This window comes from Anabrus simplex, chromosome 2 (assembly GCF_040414725.1).
Source record: "Anabrus simplex isolate iqAnaSimp1 chromosome 2, ASM4041472v1, whole genome shotgun sequence".
In the NCBI taxonomy this organism is placed as follows: Eukaryota; Metazoa; Arthropoda; class Insecta; order Orthoptera; family Tettigoniidae; genus Anabrus; species Anabrus simplex.
The window spans coordinates 50695092-50720410 of record NC_090266.1 but is presented as its reverse complement, the minus strand read 5'-3'; the positions used below and the strand labels follow the sequence as shown (position 1 = coordinate 50720410).

Sequence of the window (25319 nt, the reverse complement as noted above, 5' to 3'; positions counted from 1 at the left end):
CCATTTTTACACCAGGCAAATGCTGGGGCTGTACCTTAAGAAATTAAGGCCACGGCCACTTCTCTCACACTCCTAGGCCTTTTCCATCCCATCGTCGCCATAAAACCTATGTGTGTCGGTGCGACGTAAAACAAATTGTAAAACAAAGGAAATGAAACAACAGTCATGTGTAATAAATAATGTGACATGAAAGAAGTAAAGGTCAGAATTAATTGCAGTTAGGTGCGTGTTGTTTTACTGATTTTCAATAATTTATGAGACATAATGTATGATACGAATAAACTAAAAAACGCAGCAGCTTCATACTGCTCAGTTTCAAATATTCCCGAAAATAAACTATCAATACGAGATTCCTGGAACAAAGATCATAGATGCTTATCTTAATAAAAAGTTTTATATTAATGAAAATGAACTAGGAGGGTATACGGTTACACGGTACTGAGTTCTGATCTATATATTGTAGGTCACCACAGAAACACTATTTGAAATTCTAAAGATATTCATTTCATTGTGTTACACAGGCCTAAGGACCACGTGAGAGAATTATCTAACCTTAAAATTTACTAAAGGTTTTTTGTTTTTTGTTTTTGCTATTTTGCTTAACGTCGCACCAACACAGATATGTCTTGTGGCGACGATGGGATAGGAATGGTCTAGGAAGTGGAAGGAATCGGCCGTGGCCTTAATTAATGTACAGCCCCGGTATTTGCCTGGTGTGAAAATGGGAAACCACGGAAAACCATCTTCAGGGCTGCCGACGGTGGGGCTCGAACCCACTATCTTCCGATTACTGGATACTGGCCGCACTTAAGCGACTGCAGCTATCGAGCTCGGTATTTACTAAAGGCGTTTATATCAGGTTATTCAAAATCCTCCGTACCGGTTGGCTCACAGATCTATATTAACTAAAACATTCGCTGTTTTATTTGCGGAAATACATCGTTTTTATGTATATGGTGAAAACTACTCATACAAATTGTTTGATTTGTATAATGCATGATACAAGGAATTATATTATAATTTAATATTACATTAAACCAGGCACATTATATATTGCACAGTATCTAGAGCAAAGTCTGACGTTTGTTCAGTCTTCCAAAATTTGTCATTTTCAGTCTACAGTTGCAAGTCGTATATATAAGTTATTAGCTTATTAATTTATTATTTATTCGTTAATTACTTTATTATTTATACGTTAGAATCACGGACCTGTCTCACAAGAAAAGAAATTAGCTCTTGTTTGTTAGATATTACGTTTGAAATAATGTGATTTAATTGTTAGACTATAAAAATTAGAACTAGATAAGAATGCGTTTGGTGAAAATATTTGTAGGCTACTAAATGTACTATATAGCCTCCGGCGCTCAGGCGGCAGCACACTGGCCTCTCACCGCTGGGTTCCGTGGTTTAAATCCCGGTCACTCCATGTGAGATTTGTGCTGGACAACGCAGAGGCGGGATAGGTTTTTCTGCGAGTACTCCAGTTTTTCCCTGTCATCTTTAATTCCAGCAACACTCTCTAATATCATTTAATTCCATTTGTCATCCATTAATCATTGCCCCAGAGGGGTGCGACAGGATTCGGCAGCCGGCACAATTCGCCGCTAGATAGGGGCTTCATTCATTCCATTCCTGATCCTGTCGAATGACTAGAAACAGGCTGTGGCTTTCCATTAAATGTACTATGAATAAAAATCGTTCTTTAAGGGAGGGGAAAGCATCTCATATAAAATCATTAATTAACGAAGAAGACATTCAATTTATTGCACACAAAATCTAATAACAATAAACCATGCTATTTGTTTAATGTCCCTTCAATTGCTAGAGATTTTAAGAGATGCTTAGATGTGGGAACTATATCTCGCAGGAGCTCTTAACGTGCGGGAAGCTAACAGCATAAATTCTAGTTTGAGTTTTCAGCCCGGTGGGCTGTCAACATAAGGTACATAAGTTCCCTTATGTAAACATCGGTATGCAATTTAAGTAAGTACATAGATAGTAAAACCCGAAATAAATCTGATGAAGGCACTTTTACATATGTATCTTATCTACAGCTGCACTAGTCTAATAATTCTGATGAAGATGTGTAAGTGTGCAACATGTTATTTGGTCGTAAAATAATTATGCGGAAATAATATACAACGTGAAGTTCATAGTGGGCTTCAAATAACTCTAATAATTTAAATACATAATAAATGATCGAAACACCAAGGTCGTCCATATATCAATAAGATAAATAAATTGCAGAATATGGCCTTAAACAGAAAATAGCTGAAATTATAGGCATGCGTGCAATAGAAGTCAGGATAGTGTACAATATAGAATAGCCAGTGAGGAATGCCTCATAGTCATGATCTACTCTACATACGGAAATTCGGAAAACTTTATTGTATCTTAATGTTTATATAGGCCTACGTATCATACATTAATCCGAAACAAGTATACTTAGGAAATGTTACATTTTTGTAAATACTGGAATATAAAACTGCTTAACTCTTTTGTTTAGGCAGTCCCAAATTATGGGAAAGCTTAATAATTACTTATTCAAAATAAATTTCATTACGCATTAAATTCCACGATAAACGAAAAAAAGAAAAGAAATAATTGTCCCTGCCATGAATATCAAAGCCTTACCGATAATCGAACAAAACTGGTGACTTAAAACTGAATTTTTCTTCTTCTTCTTCTGCTTCTAATTATTATTATTATTATTATTATTATTATTATTATTATTATTATTATTATTATTATTATTACCGTAATGAGTGGCTCAGAAGACAGTGTTCTGGCTTACGGAGCCCGAGCTGGCGGGTTCGATCACGGCTCAGTCCGGTGGTATTTATTGATGCTCAGATACGCCAGCCTGGCGTCGGTATTTTTATCAGTAGGTAAAATAAATTTGGTAAGGCAAATTTCCGGCACCTTGGTGTAAAGCTGTAAAAATAAATAGTGGGACGTAAAATCAATATTATTGTTGTGGTATGTGTTTAACGTCGCACTAACTTTTAGACTTTTTAGCCACGATGGGGTAAGAAGGGATTAGGACTCGGAAGGTAGCAGTCGAAGCTTTACAGTAATTAAGGTACATTATCTGCATTTACCTGGTGTAAAATGGGAAACCATACAAACGCATCTTCAGAGCTGCCGACAGTGGGGTTCGAACCCTCCATATCCTGAATATAAGCTCACAACTACACGTCTAGTACCACGTAGTCAACTCGTTCATTATTATTATGATTATTGTTATTGTTATTACAATTACTATTATTATTAGCATTTAACTGACTGTATTACCGTAACGAAATTAGCCAGTCAAAATGCAAAGGCATTTCCCCATGAAATAATACGTATATCCATTGCTGCTTGGATTCTACAGGTTGGTAATGATTTAGACAGTGTAAGCGGTCAGTTTTTCTCACTTCAAAAATAATCGTTCAATTTCAATGGCAATTCATAATTTCTCAAGAAACCACGGGAAATATAAAATAATAATAATAATAATAATAATAATAATAATAATAATAATAATAATAATAATAATAATAATAATAATAATAATCTGACAATACAGGAAAATCGTCTGCAAATGCTAGGCAATTTATTTCAGTGCCTTTGTTTTTTCTCCCCAAAGTTGTCAGAAAACAAGTGCAACAACACAAATCAATCTCTTGGAAGAAATAGCCAACAAGACAGGTTTGAGAATCTCCGTAGAAAAACAAACTTTATTACTAACATCAAGAATGTTCAAAAATTTTTGGCAACAGATATTGGTCCAGTGGAAAGAGTAACGAAATTCAAATATCTGGGAAAAATAATTCAAGAAAATGGTTTAGACAAATCTGCAGTGGAAGAAAGGGTACACAAGTTGGAAAGAGCATATGGTATCACAAAGAATTTTTATAACAAAAAATGTCTATCTAAAAATCTTAAAATAAAGCACTACACTACAGTGGTGAAACCGGAATGCTTATAATTATGCAAGTGAATGCCTGGTACTAAACTATAGATTAGATAAACTTGAGGTACTAGAAAGGAGAATCATGAGAAACATCTTAGAGGTCCTGTGAAAACAACAGATGTCTGGAAATGAAGATCTAATGATGAAATATACAGGAACATAGAAAACATAACAGAAACCATAAGAAAAAGGAGATTGCAATTTTTCGCACATATTTACAGAATGGATGATTCCAAATTGACAAAAAGGATTTCCAAGTACCTTTGGGACAAAAAGGCAACAACTAGCTGGATTCAAGAAGTAAAGAAAGATTTAGAAAGAAATAATATAAGAGAAGAAGAAATTATGGACAGAGAAATTTTAGAAAGAGGGTAGTAAGTATGGAAGGATTCCAAGGAAGATTGAACAAGAGGCCTGGTGCGAAGTGGTCCGAGAACAGAAGGAAACAGCATAGTGAAAGGATGAACGAATTTTGGAAGGAGCGGAAGAGAAAACAACAAAGTATGAAGAACTGAACTGAAATTGGCACGTGGTCCTTGGCAGGCCTCATCGGAAGGAATAATAATAATAATAATAATAATAATAATAATAATAATAATAATAATAATAATAATAATAATAATAATCATTTGTGATGTTAAAAGCTCCAAATATTAATAAAGTTTGTTTGTAAGATATGATTTTCAATGTTGCCTAGTTAGAAGTATGCTTTATAGCTACACAGTTTTGTATCTTTAATTTTAGTTATTATTTGCCACACATATTAATTTAAAATTTCATCATGAGTTACGCGACTAAAAAGTCGCTTTTATTAGTTGAGGGTTTTAATAGACGCCAGAGTGCCGAAATTTTGCCGACAAGACAATTCATTCATATACCAGCAAGTCTCTGGACATAGCCTGTCGCATTTACTGTAAGTACTGCCAATATCCAATCCCACAACTCTCAGCACAAGAAGAGTACGTCTAGTACAACCGGTCGTATTCTGTAATTGTTATTTTTATCATCACCAGTAATGAATAATGAAATATAGGAAAGATCATTAAGGGATTCACTTAAATAGGGAAGTATATAATACTCTGCATAATGCACCATCATTGAATTCTCTGCATTTAAATACAAAAACGCATTTCTATACATAATAAATTATAAAATGCAAGTTTCCAGAATAAGTACACAATGAAACATTACATCAGGGTACGCCTACTACTTAGTCCCGTTTCTTGATACGCGTTTATGACGTCTTTGTACGGCCGGATGCCCTTCCTGTCGCCAATCTCAATTGAAGAGCTAATTATAATGAAGTGAATGATGTTGAATAAAATTGAGTAATGGAATGGAAATAATCGGCTGTGTCCTATGAATAGAAGCTGTCCCGACATTTGCTTGGAAATGAAAATGGTAAATCACAGGACAGCTGACGGTGGGGTTCGAATCCACTCATCACCCGAATGCAGTGTGTTAATAGGCGCGATTATTCGATCAGTAACTAAGCATTACATCAGTATTATGCTGTATATGACATTTTATAACAACGCAGCGCGAGAGAGGAGAAATTTGTTGTCTAAGTTGCTGTCTTAATTACCAAGGAAGTCTTATTATCACAATGGCGTTAATTGATTTTAGACAATTTCTGTAACTAACGCCAAACCATTTGCTATGTTTCTTGATTGAAAGGCAGACAGTAAAGGAATATACAGTCACGCTCTGCAAGTAACAACGATAGCCGGTGGAGCCACCAAAAGGTAGAATGGGATTAACACAAAAATGTAATATTTTTCTACACTAAACATCGGTTTTACGCATCGCAGCATTGGGTGAATATTTCGAGGCATTTAAATCCAAATAACGTTTATTATTATACCAATTGAAAATATATGGTGATTATAGAAGTGTCTACCTTTTAGTTAATTTAATTCCATAAAGACCCTGATGTGTTAATTAAAGTACGTAGCAACTGCGAATGAAAATTAGTTTTGTAACGACTGTTAAACCATTCCATTTATAGCTAGAACCGATAAAAGTATCGTACTGCATTTGAAGACGTTTAGTTTTTATTTCAGTGTACATATAATCTCATTCATTCTTTAGAATTGAGGCTCTTAATTTAGCTGCAATGCGATGTCTAATTTAGTGGTCAAATTTGAAGCGAAATAAACATGGAATTGTACCTAAGCTTAATTATAACGTATCCAGAGCGTACGCGGGGTGTGGGAAGGGTGTTGGAATGGGGAAGAAGGAGACGGAGCGAGTGTTTGAGACTTGCGCACAGCTAAGGGTCGATTACATCGCAAGGCAATTAAATACTTGAGAACGCCAAATCACGTTATGAAGAACGAGCTTTATAATTCTTCATAAACTTCGCCTAATTCCTCAGTAGATATGGAACATGTATTTAAAAGGTCGTTTAACAGTACATTCCTACACCACCACCACCACCACCACCACCACGCGAGTTTATGAAAGAGATATTTCTTATGTGGAGAACATGCACGCCCTAATAACATTGTTAATGGTATAAAATTGGTAGCCACGACGGGTATATTCTGATAGTAAACAACCATTTACCCAATTGTTGTTATATGTAAGGCTGTTAAGGTTTTCACCACACAGCAATTAATTCATTCGGGAAACTAGGAGTAAAACGGAACCAAGGATTTCATTCTGCAGTACTTCATAAACTGATTTCTATACAAATAGAGAAATCAGTCCTATCATCCTACTGTCATTGTTATCTCATTGTCATAGAGTTTCAGTAAGGGATTACTGGCAAAAATATTGTTTCTCATAAATTCATTTTAAAGAATTTAAATGTAAATTCAGTAGGCCTAATGGTAAAGAGCTAATATACTGAACTATACAACAGGAAGAAAACGGAAAAGAATCAACAAAGCTGTGCAGCAATTATTAATGTCCTACAATAATTTTAAATGCATTTTCATAAGAACAATAATGCTATAATTTATCCATGCATATCAAACAGTCAGTTGAATGGAAATTCTTTTTTACACACAAAGTACTTTTTTTACAGAAGAAAGCATATTTTTAAAATACGCAAGGTTCCGTTCAATATTTATGCGTTCTTGAAATTTTTATAGCCGTGTTATTTGAACAAAACCACAAATTAACAGTTACAGTAGTATCGCACAAGGGCTCTGTAGAGAAAGCCGCAGTCGGTCTCCGTGAATGGGCCTGGCTGTGGACGATTTAGCCTCTCGCTCGTTGCGGTTAAGTACACTTTAATTGCAAGAAAGGAAACACATCATTAGCAAAGTATAGCAAATGGGATTCACAGGAATATTCTAGATTCCTCTCTTCTAGTTTATATAAAGTCATTTCGAACATGCAACCACATGTGTTACGATATTCTAGTCAAATACATGAGTAGGAAGACATATCCTGTTTCATCATACGTTCCAAAACATATCTTAAATGCTACTCGGAAATGAAAATTAATCCCTAGTTGAGCTGTGTAACGGTTTTTACTGTTGGAAATTATCATCATCTTTGTTGATCACTAAAATTAATTTTTAACTTCGCAGAAGCTTACTAGGGCCGATATCTGAGTATTTCCTGACTGCAGCATAACTTCCCATGTCCAACGCACAATATCATTATCTAATTCACAATTATTGTTATTAAATTCACGGAAAATCGCTAAACAAATGCTAGAAATCAACCTTCAATTGCCGGTCACACGCTTACATGAATGATATGATTTATTCCGGCGACAAGCGAACATACAGTGCAATGGTAACTTTATATACTGTATAAACAGTACATTATTTAATATAATATTAGGCGTTATTCGACTGCTGAAACTCTGAGCTTCAATAGATTGCTTCATGATAACCGCACTGCAAACAGCGTACCAGAATATAACATTTACACTGTTCACATTAGAGTCGTACGGCTACTTTATGTTTACAGCACTTTGAAAAAGCTAATCAGTAGTTCGACTCGCTAGTTAAAATAAATAACACACATACACTTTAGAGAAAAACGGGAACGCTGCCTATGGAGTACGATCAAGCGCTAGGCCGGTTATTATTTTTTTACGCTGAATAAACATACAGCTCACGACAACAAAACAACTTTCTTAAGGTGTTAAGTTAATAAGTCAAGATATTATGTCAAGATAAGTTAATAACATTGGACTTACCCTTCAGATGGGCGACAGGGTTCCGGTTGACTGGATGGGTTCCCTTGGCGACGGGGGACGATGAAGAGACGTCAGAGGATGTCCGACCGTTGACAGGACCGACGTTAGGGGTTCGTAAACCAGGAACGTCGACACCGTTAACTGTTGGTTCCCGGAACGAAGGGGGTCTTGGATGATGGTTCGGTGGCCCTTTTCCTAACGAAGGCATAGGCGGCGTGAGGGTTCGTGACGTGACGCCGATAATCGAACTCACAGAAGATGTTGGAGAAGCGTCGCGACTCTTGGTAGTCAAATTGAGCGGTTCGTTGCTTAACTCATCATCTTCGTCTGTTGTAAGAGACGGGGTGGGTGGCGGAGGAGGGTGCGGTGTCCGTGACAAGACGGGCGTTGGAGTGTGTGTCATTATACCTGGGGGCGGCGTCGCACGAATTGGCGTAGGCGCCACGACGGTGGTTTTTTTCTTACGTCCCCAGCCCATAATATCCGATATAAAATGTGGAGTGGGCGTCTTTGGCGGCTTGGCGTACACATGAGGGTGCCAGGAGTTAGTGTGTTGATGCATGGAGGCGGCAGTACCGTCCGTTGGAGAGACAGCAGCAACATTATTATGGCTATTCGAGTCCATTGTTGTAGAGCTAGATGCAGTCCTGAGCAGGCTGACGGGAGCTAAGGACGACGCCGGACCTACGTCAAACGATGCTGAAGAGGAGAGCGGGCCCTCAACTGGGCATGTCGGGCTACCATTATTGTTATCACTGCTTTCACTGCCGCTTCTACCGCCCACACAGCTACCTAAACTGTTATTGTTATTTATATTCTTGTTATTTTTGACAATATTGTTTGCAGTGTGGTTAATAACGACCCCGTCACGCTGGTGATGCTGTTTTGTCTGCTGTTGTGGTTGTTGCATGCTGGGAATGAGAATGAACAGTCACGAAACTTAAACATGAATTCATTCACCTCGCAAAGTAACACACGCTACAAAAACGTGTTTAATTTTAATTGCCTATCACTCAGTCCTCTATTATTGGTCTGATACGATAGATGTAAACTTTAAATCACTCCTAGTACAACACAATATTTCCTCAATTACACCAAATAAGAACATTAAGCTTATTAAAATGCTGTTAATCCGCTCTATTATTTCAGACGTGACTTGTGATCCTCAGCTGCTTTTATAACCCAAGTTTAAGTGCAGAACGAAGTATACTTCACAATCAATTCACATGCTAACTGAATGACACTTTAAGCTGATTTAACATTAAGCCCGCATTGAACAGGTGATTAACCTCATAACATTTTAAAGTCTATTATCACTGAATTTCGTTTAATGTATATTTCTTATCATAAACCGTGGATAGATAGGTATCAGATTACGGGTGATTTAATCTTGTAACAACTCAATTCTAATAACGAATTGATTTCTTTTAAAGAAAGGCGCACACAATACCAAATAAGTTCCAGGCGGTTTCAAAAGACACTGATAAATCCTTTTAATTACACTAATTTCTTCCTACACATAATCCACACTTCCACGGTAAAAACGCACGTCAATAAAATGTGTACCGCCTCCCAGGTCTAACATATATATTATTTCACACGATTAATAATTCTGTAAGTACTTGAAGAACACACAGTTAATTGTTTAAAAAGAATAAAAAGTAGCGTAAGGGAGACCTTAGAGAATGTCCACTTATTGTGTACTAATTATGTGATGACAGTCACTAAGTGCACGCCTACCATTTAAACGGGTTAAATGCCATTCATATTTCACTATTAGATAATCACTGAAGTTAATAAGAATTCCATATTCACGGTAGATAGAGCCTCAAAATGAATTAATACTTCCTAGTTCCATAGCACACACTAGAGAGCGCTGAAATCAAGCAGCTCGCAATATGACACAAAGAGGACCACAAACAAAACAACGCGTGCTCGATTTGAAGTGCGCGCAGCCACACGCCGACCTTCTCCTTCTGACTGTTGGACGATTACTGATTGCCTGGCGCACGCTGCTCTGGCACAGTGTTTCTGTAAACGACCGCCGGTAGCACTAGTGGCGTCAAACACATCATCATCCCCTACTTGCTAGCTTTGCTTGTTGATAGCCCTGTATAATGGGGATACCCCCGCTCGGCTAAATTACGTCGCGCGCACTTTGTCGCTATTACTGTACTACCCACTCCAAAACCATCGCTTCCCTTCGTATAAATTGAGACGATGAAGCAGTTATTCTTTTGGACGAAAGTGCCGGTGTCACGTGCAGTTAAATAGGGGTTTCTTTAAGGAATCCTTTCACAATTAAATGACGTAATAACATGATTGAAGAATAAACAATATTAAACGATAAATAATCACACATCGCAAATCAAAGTTTAACAGACACGAATACATTTATAAATGCACATTTAATACGAAGTAGTAGGTGCCTTAAACGGAATAAAGTATGTTATGCACTTACATGCGTGGAAGATAGCATGGATGTTGCCAAGATTTCCGTTCGTCCACGAGCAGAGTCAGGTCAGAGCTTCCTGTCTCCTTGTTTTATTATGTATCCTGTATCATACGCGCTAGAGAAGGAAGTAGCCGGTTAATGCATAGTGTTGACTGCAGACCTCCTTGAGGCTGTACACCTGTGACATTGATTTCTCACTTAAGTGTTTGATTTATGCCTGTGAATTATCGCGTACTACACAACATTTGTTACCTTGTTATCTCCAATTCCTCATCGTTGCTCCCAAACTCATTTCTACTGAATTAGAAATTTTAATCTACAAAGTGATTCATCAGTCACAGGAAGAGCACCACGTGTAATACGAAATTCATTCCACTAGGACAGGCACAAAACGTCGCTAGCTTCTCACCAGTGTGCCTGTGGTTCGAAGTTCGGTGTGTACACGCGAGATTCTTCGTAATGGCGTGATGTAGTGGCGTGCGTAGAATTTCGTCAAGCGGGTGGGGGTTAACATTTAAGACTGGTTACTTTATGCAATTGACTGGCATTTTTAAGTGTTTCTTTCTATAATGTATTATTAAATTATTTTATTATTAGTCTATTATTGCAACTATAATTATTAGGCTTTTATTTTTTCCGGCCGCAGGTTTCATTTTGAATATAAGAAACTAATGGAGATTCGTCCAACTCATTGGCTGAATGGTCAGCGTTGAGGCCTTCAGCTCAGAGGGTCCCGGCTCCGATTCCCGGCTGTGTCGGGGATTTTAATCGTGTTTGATTAATACTTTTGTCTCGGGGACTGGCATTTGTGATTGTTCCAACACTTTCCTCTTCATATTCAGACAACGCACTACACTACCAACCACCACAGAAACACGCAATAGTGATTACATCCTTCAATATAATGTTGGCGTCAGGAAGGGCATCCGGCCATAAAACAGGGCCAAATCCACATGATTGACACAGTTCACACCAACGACACCGCAGGTGTGGGAAAATCGGTAGAAGAAGAAGACGAAGAAGAATGGAGATTCAGTTAGTAATATTTATTTTGCAGCGATGAGTCGCTGGCTTTCTGACCCTATTTTGGCGAGATCGATCCTGGCTCAATCCGGTTTATTTGAAAGTGTACAAATACGTCAGCCTCGGATCGGTAGATTTATTGTCACGTAATATAACTCCTGCGGAACAAAATTCCGGCATCTTGGTGTCTCCGGAAACCGTCAAAATTAGTTAATGGGACGTAAAAACCAATAGTATTATTATTTACTACTTATGTCCGCCTCTGTGGTGCAGTGATTAGCATGATTAGCTGCCACCCCCGAAGGCCCGGGTTCGATTCCCAGCTCTGCCATGAAATTTAAAAAGTGCTATGAGGGCTGGAACGGGGTCCACTCTGTCTCGGAAAGTGAATTGAGTAGGGGTGGGGGTTCGATTGTCACCTCAGCCATCCCCGAAGTGGTTTTCCGAGGTTTCCCACTTCTCCTTCAGGCAAATACTGCTCTGGTACCTAACTTAAGGCCACGGCCGATTGCTTCCCTCTTCCTTGTCTATCCCTTCCAAACTCCCCATCCCCCACAAGGCCCCTATTCAGCATAGCAGGTGAGGCCGCCTGGGCGAGGTGTTGGTCCTCCTTCCCAGTTGTATTCCCCGACCCAAAGTCTCGCGGTCCAGGACACTGCCCTTGAGGCAGTAGAAGTGAGATCCCTTGCTGAGTCCGAAGGAATAACCAGACCTGGAACGAAAACGGATTAAGAAAGAAAGAAAGAAAGAAAGAAAGAAAGAAAGAAAGAAAGAAAGAAAGAAAGAAAATATTTAATATTAAGGTATTCTTCTTCTGCCGCCACTTTTTCCACACTGTGATTTTGACCCTGTTTTACGGTCGGATGCCTTCCTGACGCCAACCCTACGTGGAGGGATGTAATCAATATTGAGTGTTTCTGTCGTGGTTTGTAGCGGGGCGTGTCGTCTTGAATGTGAAGAGGAGAGTGTTGGCATAAACAAAACACCGGGCGCCCGAGCCAGAAGAATTAATCACGGCTCATTGGATAAGTAGTCAGTGTAGTGGTCTTCCGTTCATAGCGTCCTGGGTTTGATTCGCGTCCGGGCGGAGAATTTTAGCTTATTCCTCTAATTCAGGGTGGGTGTTTGTGATCGTCTTAATAAATAATTTACCGAGCGAGTTGGCCGTGCGGTTAGGGGCGCATAGCTGTGAGCTTGCATTCGGGAGATAGTGGGTTCGAAACCCAGCTCGGCAGCCCTGAAGAGGGTTTTCCGTGGTTTCCCCATTTTCACACCAGGCAAATGCTGGGGCTGTACCTTAATTTATGCCACGGCCACTTCCTTCCCACTCCTAGCCCTTTCTTATCCCATCGTCGCCATAAGACCTATTTGTGCCGGGCTGAATGACTCAGACGGTTGAGGCGCTGGCCTTCTGACCCCAATTTGGCAGTTTCGATCCTGGCTCAGTCCGGTAGTATTTGAAGGTGCTCAAGGACATCAACCTCATGTCAGTAGATTTACTGGCACGTATAACTCCTGCGGGACTAAATTCCGGCACCTCGGTGTCTCTGAAAACCGTAAAGGTGGGACGTAAATCAACTAACATTATTATTAGACCTATTTGTGTCGGTGCGACGTAAATCAAATTGTAAAACATAATGAATGACTTCGTTTACATATAACACACCACAACAGAGCAACACTCGACAGTTAATACATTCCTCCACATAGGACTGACGCCAGAAAGAGCAGACGACCGCAAAACTGGGCTTGATCTACATTAGTGCCGACCTCAGATAGCTGGGGAAAAAAGACAAGGAAGCAGAAGCAGCAGAAGAAGAAGAAGAAGAAGAAGAAGGTTGAATTGTACCGGTAATACGTGTCACGTTCTGTGGATCAAGGTGCAGTTGCTCATGACTAGGGCCCGGATGTTGATGACATGTCATCTTTTTACTGAGCTGTCTAAAACAATGCTGAAGCAGATATAAACTCCGGCCGGGTTACCCTGTCTTCAAATATGCCATTTTTATTTTGCATCTTTTTGCATTTTTTGCTATTTTTCCATTTTAAGAGCATTTTTTAAGTTTGGTAGATTTTTTGGGACATATTTTAGAGAAATCGGCCTTTTAAGGTCATTTTTTCCCGATTTAGTCATGTCACAGCTTTATATGAGGCAGTTACGTCTCTCAGAGTTAAGAACAAGCTAGTAGTTGATACAGGATAATTTAAAATATTGAAATAAAATATTGCAGTATTGCTATTAGTAGTAAAATATATATCTTGGATGCAGAAGTTTATGGGGGCTAGGTATGCAGATACTCTTGTTTTCGTCGCAAACCAGTTATTAGCGGAATGGATTGTTACCTGCTCTGTTGACCAAGGACAGCACTGGCGGGGTAGAAAGGGGAAGGGTTTGTTATATTCTTGTCTCAGTTCCGCATAATTCACGACGACGGCTTTCAAAATGCCCAAAATAAAACCGAGTGTGTCAGTGCATTTAAAACAACTAATATCTGAATTTGGTGACAATGTGTTTTTCCACCGATGGAAGTATATTGTTTTGCAAATTGTGTGGAACTAAAGTAGCTACTGAAAGAAGATTTACTGTAACGCAACATATCGGTCACGATAAACACATTCGTGCTCTTCAGCGTGTTTCAAATAAACCTGCAACTCAGCCCTTACTGCCTTCAGTTGCTTCGAATTCCGGCAAGTCCTCACAATTCAGTAAAGAATTGTGTGATGTATTGGTATCTGCAAACATTCCGCTGTATAAACTCAACAGCCCGAAATTACGTGGATTTTTGGAAAAACATACGAATCAAGAAATACCAGACGAATCAACTTTACGTAAGAATTATTGCCGCAGTGTTACGAAGACACATTAAACAAAATAAGATGTGAAACTCGCGGGAAGAAAATATGGGTGTCAATCGACGAAACTTCAGATGCTATGGGGCGTTATATAGGCAACGTTGTGATCGGAACTTTAGAAGTGCATACACCAGGTGAAATATTTTTATTGACTACCGAAGTGTTAGAAAAGACCAATTATTCTACCATATCAAAACTGTTTGACAGTGCTATGTTTCTCCTGTGGCCTGAGGGCGTCAAACATGACGATGTACTTTTATTTTTAACTGATGCTGCACCGTATATGGTACGAGCAGCTAATTCATTGACGGCACTCTATTCTAAAATGGTCCATGTTACGTGCCTTGCCCATGGACTGCACAGAGTTTGTGAAGAAGTAAGGGCTCTTTACTCCAGTGTAGACAGGCTTATAGCGAACGTTATGAAGGTTTTCTTAAAAGCACCCTCGCGAGTCGCACGTTTCAGAGCTGAAGCTCCAGACATTGCATTACCTCCACAACCTATCACAACACGCTGGGGCACGTGGTTAAACGCGTGTATGTATTATTGTGAAAACTTCAAGTTAGTAAAGGAAATAGTGCAGAGTTTTGACACCGGGCGAGTTGGCCGTGCGCGTAGAGGCGCGCGGCTGTGAGCTTGCATCCGGGAGATAGTAGGTTCGAATCCCACTATCGGCAGCCCTGAAGATGGTTTTCCGTGGTTTCCCATTTTCACACCAGGCAAATGCTGGGGCTGTACCTTAATTAAGGCCACGGCCGCTTCCTTCCAACTCCTAGGCCTTTCCTATACCATCGTCGCCATAAGACCTATCTGTGTCGGTGCGACGTAAAGCCCCTAGCAAAAAAAAAAAAAAAAAATATAAGAAAAAAAGAGTTTTGACAGTGAAGAAGCTGCAGCAATAAAAATTGCCCAGGACATGCTGTCTGAACCAACCATTGAAGGTAGTTTGGCATTCATAAAATCAAATTTCGCCTTATTGACAGCAACAATCACATCACTGGAGAAAACGGGCGAAGAAATGGTTGATTCCATTTCCTTAATCAACCAGGTGGAAACTAGTCTTAGCAAAAATCGTGGCGAAATTGCTGCGGGTATTGCATCAAAACTGAAAAAAGTGCTGGACAAAAACACCGGGTATAAAACATTATGCAAAATCTCAGGCATTCTTTCTGGTGAAAACTACTGCATGGATGGGATTGAGGAGGACTTAGCAGCAAACGACCTTCCTCACTTCAAGTACACTCCGATCACATCAGTTGATGTTGAACGCAGCTTTTCGAGATATAAAAACTTGTTGGCTGATAACCGCAGATCATTTACATTTGACAACATCAGAATGACATTCGTAGCGCAGTGCATCTCAGACTAAAGTGAACATAAACCTTTTGTTAAGTGCTAGAAATCTATTTTGATTTACTTTTCAGTTTGAGCTTAAAGATGTTATTTTTTAAATATTGGTGAGTTTATTATTATAAGATCATTTTTTTTACATTTTATAGTGCATTTTTCGAATTTTTAGATCATTTATTAAAGTCATTTTTAAACATTTTAAGGGCATTTTAAAACCTTTTTTACGGCATCAACATCCTGGCCCTACTCATGACTTAAGGTTACCGTAATACTTCTTGTGCTGTTATATATTCAAGGAGATTGTGCCATTCTGAACGCGAGCCGAGTAGTGATTATTCTCACTCGCTTCAGTCAAATGACAGAATGATACCGGTTTAAGTGTTTCTACTAGTTGCTGCTGTAGCACGCAAATCAAGTCATTCACATGAGATATCTTCTCTCATTACCATACGCAGGGGTAAGCATTAAATTGTGGAGAATGACGGAGTAGCTCAGTTGGATAGGCGCTCGCCAGGTTTACTCCGAGTTACGAGATCAAATTCATCCACAATCTTATTCTTCTTCTTCTATCGCATTTGCCACATCTTGTGGGCTCCCAGGTGCGGACTATATCGAACATGTAGATTTGGCCCTGTTTTACGGCAGGATGCCCTTCCTGACGCCAAGCCTACGTTGAAGGATGGAATCACTATTGCGTGCTTCTGTGGTGGGTGGTAGTGTAGCGTGTTGTCTGAATATGAAGAGTAGAGTTTAGGGACAAGAAAAAACGACGAGTCCCCGAGCCAGAACAATTAATCACACGCAGTTAAAATCGCCGGCACGGCCTGGAATCGAACCCGGGAACCTCTGAACCGAACGCATCAACGTTGACCATTCAGCCAAGGAGTCGGACCCACCACAGTCAATATTGGTGTTTAATTATACTAATCGCTCGACTGAGCGGCTCAGAGACGGAGTGAGTTGGCCGTGCGGTTAGGAACGCGCAGCAGTGAGCATGAATTCTGGAGATAGTGGGTTCGAATCCTGCTGCTGACAGCCCTCAAGATGATTTTCCGTGGTTTCTCATTTTCACACCAGGCAAATGCTGGGGGCTGCACTTTAATTGAAGCAACAGCCGATTCCCTCCCATTCCTAGCTCTTGTTGCCATAAGACCTGTCTGTGTGACGTAAATTCAATTAAAATAAATAAATAAATCATCATCATCATCTGTTTACCGTCCAGGTTCGGGTTTTCCCTCGGACTTAGCGAAGGATCCCACCTCTACCGCCTCAAGGGCAGTGTCCTGGAGCTTCAGACTCCCGGTCGGGGGATACAACTGGGGAGAATGACCAGTACCTCGCCCACGCGGCCTCACCTGCTATGCTGAACAGGGGCCTTGCGGGGGTGGGGAAGATTGGAAGGGATAGACCAGGAAGAGGGAAGGAAGCGGCCGTGGCCTTAAGTTAGGTACCATCCCGGCATTTGCCTGGAGGAGAAGTGGGAAACCACGGAAAACCACTTCCAGGATGGCTGAGGTGGGAATCGAACCCACCTCTACTCAGTTGACCTCCCGAGGCTGAGTGGACACCGTTCCAGCCCTCGTACCACTTTTCAAATTTCGTGGCAGAGCCGGGAATCGAACCCGGACCTCCGGGGGTGGCAGCTAATTACGCTAACCACTACACCACAGAGGCGGACAATAAATAAATAAATAAATAAATAAATAAATAAATAAAATAAATAAATAAATAAATAAATAAATAAATAAATAAATAAATAAATAAATAAATAAATATATAAAATAAGAGTTTTGTTTGTACATTGCTCAGAATTAGAAAAGAATGGTATTTCTGTATCGGTCATGTCCATAGTAACAAGAAAATGTACATTTTACTTTTCCGTAATTTCTGTCTGTCTGTCTGTCTGTCTGTCTGTATGTATGTATGTATGCACACGCATCACGAGAAAACGGCTGAAGAGAATTTAATGAAAATCGGTATGTAAAGTCGGGGGATGAGCCGCTACAATCTAGGCTATAAATAATTGCATTCACCCCGAGTGAAATGGTAGTTTAGGGGAAGGCCTTAAATTTAATTCTCGAATATTTATATTATTAGCGGTCCTATCGATAAATACTATGTAACTAAAGTTATATAGAATTAAATTTCCAATCAATTATGTCTTATACATTTTTACTGTACCGGCTCTGATAACACAGATATTAATGAATTTGTAGTTTTGTTGCTAAGTCCAAATCAACGCCTAGCCACGAGAAAATGGGTTAACAGAATTTAATGAAAACCGCTATATAGAGTCGGGGAATAAGAAACTACAGTCTAGGCTGTAAATAATTTTATTCGCCCGAGATGAAATGGTAGTTCAGGGGAAGGCACCTAAAATTTAATTTTTGAATACCGTTACCTATGTTATTGGTGCTATCGGAAAGTACTACATAACAAAAGTTATAGACAATACAATTTCCGATAATTTATGTTTCATTCAGATTTACTGTACCGACTATGATAAGAGTGGTATTTCAGAAGGCCTACAATATCGAAAGCGCATACCACTGATCAACAATAACTTTACATTGACCATTGTTTGTTGTGTCGTTCTTCGTTTCTTATGGCCCCGCTCAACTCCGATAGATGGGATTACTACTGCGTACCGAGTATAACAGCCCGACTGAACATTTGGCGGGAAATAGCTAGGGAGTTGGAAAACGTTCTTCTATAGCAAGCCATTCCTCTGGCTCATGTAGCCTCCGTGGCTCAGACGGCAGCGCGTCGGCCTCTCACCGCTGGTAACCGTGGTTCAAATCCCGGTCACTCCATGTGAGATTTGTGCTGGACAAAGCGGAGGCGGCACATGTTTTTCTCCGGGTACTCCGGTTTTCCCTGTCACCTTTCATTCCAGCAACACTCTCCATTCTCATTTCATAGCATCTATCAGTCATTAATGTAGCACCGGGAGTGGCGACTCCATCGTACTAACAGTATATATATACAGGGTGAAGCGTAATTCGCGCACTCGGGCGTCGCAGCGCGATTCCTCACATGCCAGCAATAAAAACATGTCTCTTGCAAATTTTCGTCATGCGAGTATATCCGGTAGAAAACGGACGTTGAAGAATAGCAATCTGGCAACACTGTAACCATATGTAGGGTAACTACCGCTGTCGGCACCTTCGCGTCGTGCTGTATAGTTGGTGCAGTGGGTAGAGTTTTTGGTTGGCATGCAGGAGGTCGACGGTTCGATCCTGGGTTGAGGCACATTTTTATTTGCTAATTTCCATCTGACATTACCTACTGTAATACAGTAAGACACCGTTTCTGAGGTCACATGCATCCTACATTGACAACATTTTGTAACGCTGAAAAAACAAATACCTGGTTAGACTAATAAGAAATAGACAGCTGAAACAAACAGGTTTCGCATCTAGTAGATGAAGTGGTGCGAATAAATTCACCCCCACGACGTGGAAAGGGCGCCTTTCAAAGCTGACCAATGAAAACGACTGTTCGTCCATTTCTAGGATCGTAGTATGTAAGTGCAAATGGTTTCTAGAGGACCCACTGCAATCGCTGTTGACGATTAAGATGCCAGATACCATGACACCTGGACTACATTTACGAAATAAAAAACAAACGCCTCAACCCCGGATCGACCACTCGACCTCCTGCATGCTAACCCAAAACTCTATCCCCTGCACCAACTGTACGGTACGACTAACTTCTGCTGACAGAGGCAGTTACCCTACATGTGGTTACGGTGTTGCCAGATTGCTAGTCTTGAACGTCGTTTTTCTGCCGGATATACTCGCAAGACGAAATTTTGTAAGAGACATTTTTTATTGCTGGCATGTGAAGAGTCGCGCTGCGACGCCCGAGTGCGCGAATTACGCTTCACCCTGTATACATGCTTCATTCATTCCATCCCTGACCCGGTCAATGACTGGAAAACAGGTTGTAGGTTTTCATTTTCATTTTCATTTTCATTTTCCTCTGGTTCATACATTTTCTGATACTGCAGGTACGTAACACACTGGTTCATCATAGTATTCCAGTTATTCGATCCCTACTCGGACGCACTGTTTTGAATGAGCTGTATGCACACTTACGGCAGAGGCTCACTTAGTAGTAGTAGTAGTAGTAGTAGTAGTAGTAGTAGTAGTAGTATGACCTGGTCTAGAATTACTATTTAAGCCTATTTCAAATTATAGCACCACAATTCACTATATAACTCAAAAGTGTCCGGCTCGATGGCTAAATGGTTAGCGTGCTGGCCTTTAGTCACAGGAGTCCCGGGTTCGATTCCCGGCAGGGTCAGGAATTTTAACCAACATTGGTTAATTTCGCTGGCACGGGGGTTGGGTGTATGTGTTGTCTTCATCATCATTTCATCCTCATCATGACGCGCAGGTCGCCTACGGGTGTCAAGTTAAAAGACCTGCACCTGGCGAGCCGAACTTGTCCTCTGACACTCCCGGCACTAAAAGCCATACGCCATTGCTTTTTACTCAAAAGTCAACCCTGAAAAGAGCCGTTTCTTAAGAAAAGCTTCTTCTTCTTCACTTTTATTAAATTCTACATTCATTTAATTCCAAATTAGCAGTGAAGTGGGGGCTTCTCCTCTGGGTTGGAGTGGAATCGGAGGTAAGGCTTTTTGCGGATGATGTTATTCTCTATAGAGTGATAAATAAGTTACAAGATTGTGAGCAACTGCAGCGTGACCTCGAAAATGTTGTGAGATGGACAGCAGGCAATGGTATGTTGATAAACGTGGTTAAAAGTCAGGTTGTGAGTTTCACAAATAGGAAAAGTCCTCTCAGTTTTAATTACTGCGTTGATGGGGTGAAAGTTCCTTTTGGGGATCATTGTAAGTATCTAGGTGTTAATATAAGGAAAGATCTTCATTGGGGTAATCATATAAATGGGATTGTAAATAAAGGGTACAGATCTCTGCACATGGTTATGAGGGTGTTTAGGGGTTGTAGTAAGGATGTAAAGGAGAGGGCATATAAGTCTCTGTTAAGACCCCAACTAGAGTATGGTTCCAGTGTATGGGACCCTCACAAGGATTACCTGATTCAAGAACTGGAAAAAATCCAAAGAAAAGCAGCTCGAGTTGTTCTGGGTGATTTCCGACAAAAGTGTAGCGTTACAAAAATGTTGCAATGTTTGGGTTGGGAAGAATTGAGAGAAAGTAGAAGAGCTGCTCGACTAAGTGGTATGTTCCGAGCTGTCAGCGGAGAGATGGCGTGGAATGACATTAGTAGACGAATAAGTTTGAATGGCGTTTATAAAAGTAGGAAAGATCACAATATGAAGATAAAGTTGGAATTCAAGAGGACAAACTGGGGCAAATATTCATTTATAGGAAGGGGAGTTAGGGATTGGAATAACTTACCAAAGGAGACGTTCAATAAATTTCCAGTTTCTTTGAAATCATTTAGGAAAAGGCTAGGAAAGCAACAGACAGGGAATCTGCCACCTGGGCGACTGCCCTAAATGCAGATCAGTAATGATTGATTGATTGATTGATTGATTGATTGATTGATTGATTGATTGATCTGCTTGTTATATTTATATCTTGGTCTACCCCTACCGTTCTTACCGTCTTACCGAAAATTGCCTCCAAATCAGATAGGTTTTTCCGTTAACATTGTAGTGAATTAAGATTTTCCGTCTCATCGGGTACTCCTCGGAAACAGATTAGTAAAAAGGGAAGGTTTATGCCCTGGGACTCTCCACTATTCGCCTTCCCCCCCACTCCCCCCCCCCCGCACCGCAGAAAAAAGACGAAGAGTGTTCACGGATCAGAACTGTCTGCGACTTGGTCATTCCAGCTCTGGAATTCCAGCATAGTACTGTTCGTTAAAAGTGAGAAACTGTGTGGTCTTTCATTTGATGGAGTATTTCATATGAAAGTATTGCTTTTAATCACGTCATTCCCACTGACGTCATCGCAATGACCTACGTTCATTTCAGTTGGAAAAACCACTAAGACAGTCTTTCTGAGGATGTAAAATGGCTGGTGGAGAGTGAGTGTCTGCCATTATAATGAAAACTCTCCAACCTGGTGGTGACTGATGGTAGGCAAGCGGGCCTATCATTACAATGAAAATTCCCTAGCACAGTCTTCATACGAGAAAAGACGTTTGGTGACTTCCCCGTCGCGTTTCTAGGGTAATGTTAAGAGCTATGCAATTTAATACAATCTTGCTCACAACGTGTACACTACCTAGCCTAGAATTCTGTATACAATGTAGAATTCCGTAGCGAAGCACGGGTACATCAGCTAGTAAACAAATAAATAGGTGGCTCAGACGGTAGCGCGCAGGTCTTCTGACCTCGAGGTGGCAAATTCGATCCTGGCTCAATTCGATGTTAATTGAAAGTACTCAACTACGCCAGCCTCGCGTCGGTAGAATTACTGCCACTTAAATAAGGACTCCTGCACGACAGAATTCCTGCACACCGGCGTCTCCCAAAACCGTAAAATTAATTAGTGAGATGTAAAACGGTCCGCCTCTGTGGTGTAGTGGTTAGCGTGATTAGCTGCCACCCCCGGAGGTCCGGGTTCGATTCCCGGCTCTGCCACGAAAATTTGAAAAGTGGTACGAGGTCTGGAACGGGATCCACTCAGCCTCGGGAGGTTAACTGAGTGGAGGTGGGTTCGATTCCCACCTCAGCCATCCTCGGAGTGGTTTTCCGTGGTTTCCCACTTCTCCTCCAGGCGAATGCCGGGATGGTACCTAACTTAAGGCCACGGCCGCTTCCTTCCCTCTTCCTTGTCTATCCCTTCCAATCTTTCCATCCCTCCACAAGGCCCCTGTTCAGCATAGCAGGTGAGGCCGCCTGGGCGAGGTACTGGTCATTCTCCCCAGTTGTATCCCCCGACCAAGAGTCTGAAGCTCCAGGACACTGCCCTTGAGGCGGTAGAGGTGGGATCCCTCGCTGAGTCCGAGGGAAAAGCCGAACCTGGAGGGTAAACAGATGATGATGATGATGATGATGAGATGTAAAACCAGTAACATGAAAATTAATATTATTAATAATAATAATAATAATAATAATAATAATAATAATAATAATAATAATAAACCAAACCAAAACCCACAGCGCAACAGCCCCGAAGGGCCATGGCCTGCCAACCGACCGCTGCTCAGCCTAAAGGCCTGCAGATTATGAGGCGCCGTGTGGTCAGCACGGCGAATCCTCTCGTCCGTTATTCTTAGCTTTCTAGACCGAGGCCGCCATCAGATGGTCCCTCAATTATAATCACGTAGGCTGAGTGGACCTCGAACCAGCTCTCAGATCCAGGTAAATATCTCTGACCTGGGCGGGAATCGAACCCCGGGTGTCCTGGTAAGAGGCAGGCATGCTACCCTTATACCGCAGGGCTGGCAATAATAATAATAAAAATTCGTGTGGTTATTTTTAGCCTGGTGCAGCCCTTGTAAGGCAGACCCTCCGATGAGGGTGGGCGGCATCTGCAATGTGCAGGTAACTGCGTGGTGTTGTGGTGGAGGATTGTGTTATGTGTGGTGTGTGAGTTGCAGGGCTGTTGGGGAGGTTGTGTCCCATTTGCGATCAGTCTCATTTGCGATCACAGCAAAAGTTGTCCCATTTGCGATCACTTCCATTACAGTGGAAAACAACAATGTGAAGGAAGACCAGTTCGTGTCCCATTTGCGATCACTAAAATTGTCAGCAGCCTATCAGGATTTTCCAGCGTCCTTACAGCAGGGGGACTGCTATTTAGGGTGTACTTCACACAGTCTCTGTCTCTATAGTTTTTAACATACTGAAATGATTCCAGCTGTAAACATCCATCGTTGATGTAGCTTTTGTTGTTATGTTGTTATCTGCCATTTACCTACGACATGCAGGTCATTGAGACGAAGAAAGGCAAGCCTTGTACTTTATATGATGGATACTCTTACATAAATTTACGGAGAAGTCAGGGATGTTTGGTGACATGAGTTTCTTTTATCGCTGGCATTACGTCGCACCGATACAGACAGGTCTTATGGCGACAGTGGGATAGGAAAGGGCTAGAAGTGGGAAGGAAGCGGCCGTGGCCTTAATTAGGGTACATCCCCGGCATTTTCTTGTTGTGAAAATATGAAACCGTGGAAATCATTTTCAGGGCTACCGACAATTGGATTCGAACCCACCATTTCCCGAATGGAATCTCACCTTTTCGCGCTATCATTATAGAATTATCATTTCTTCAACTTATTTTAATCTAAACATTTTCTTAATATTAAGTTCTGAAATCTTGTACATCTAATCCGAGCGTACCGACACAAATTATAATTTTATTTATATAGGTGAAAGTAGGCTGAGTGGCCGCGCGTTTTAACGCGCTATGGCTATGGCGCCAAGCATTCGGGGAACGCGTGGGTTCGAACCCCATCGTCGGCAGTTCTCAGAATGGTTTTCTGTGGTTTAATATTTTCACTTCCAGGCAAATGCCGGTACAGTTCCTATCCATAGGCCAGAGGTGAGTCCTCCCACCTCTTACCCAATTTCATTCAACATAACACATTTCATCTTCATTAGCTCCTCGACTGAGGTTGGTGCCAGGAAGGGCATCCGGCCGTAGAAACATCCCGTATGAATTAATCTCATCTCATCCCGAACCAGTATCAAGAAATGAGATTAAGGGGTAGACATACATACAGATAGATGAAAGTGGGCTAATTATGTTTTGAGGAGCTGTTTACGTAAATGTCAGTATGAATGTTTGAACAGTTTGAAGATTATTAAAGCAATAATTTAAAATTGTCCCATGTTGCATAAAGAAGTGTTAAGTCTGTTAAGTCTGTTAAGTCTGAGATTAGCTACAATTGCTTCAAAAAGGGTAGCACTATCGAAGACGCAAAGCGTTACAGCAAAATCCTTTGTTTTGAAATTGGAAAGTGTAAAATCCAAAGGTTTTAATACGCCCATCTTTTGTTTCACATCTTAACACTCATTTAACCGCCTTTACACCCACAACCATCTGGTAACTTTAAGTACAAGGTTCATTTGAGTTCTTTTTGTTCTGTGTCAGTCCCGATATTAATGCATCAGTCTCAAACGGTAAATATAAATAATTTAATGAGCTTCAACATACGATTCGTAAGAATCCTAGTATGTAGTTTCGCCAGTTACTTGAGGGATGTCTTCCTTTACCAGTCATTCGGTAGGGAATTCCCTGACAGCAACGTGATTGTTTGTATGTACTGATAAGAGTGATCGCAAATGGGACTGATCGCAAATGGGACGACACCGTTGGGGACAGCACAAACACCCAGACCCGAGCTATTGGAATTAACCAATGAAGGTTAAAATCCCCGACCTGGCCGGGTATCGGACCCGGGACCATTTGAACCGAAGGCGAGTACGCTGATCATTCAGCCAACGAGTTGGAAATAATAATAATAATAATAATAATAATAATAATAATAATAATAATAATAATATGTTCTTCTTATCTTAATCTGTTTACCCTCCAGGGTTGGTTTTTCCCTCGGACTCAGCGAGGG

The 25319-nt window shown here is 40.8% G+C and overlaps 1 protein-coding gene across 1 annotated transcript in view; it reads right to left on the bottom strand.

Annotated features, from left to right (window-relative positions):
- Positions 1–10092, bottom strand: part of LOC136863437 (homeobox protein HMX3-like) — a 432390-nt gene extending 422298 nt beyond the window's left edge. The window contains exon 1 of the mRNA XM_068225935.1: positions 8121–10092. Coding sequence (XP_068082036.1) covers positions 8121–9030 — 910 coding nt within the window. The 5' untranslated portion in view covers positions 9031–10092. The remainder of the gene's footprint in view (positions 1–8120) is intronic.
- Positions 10093–25319: the final 15227 nt, after the last annotated feature.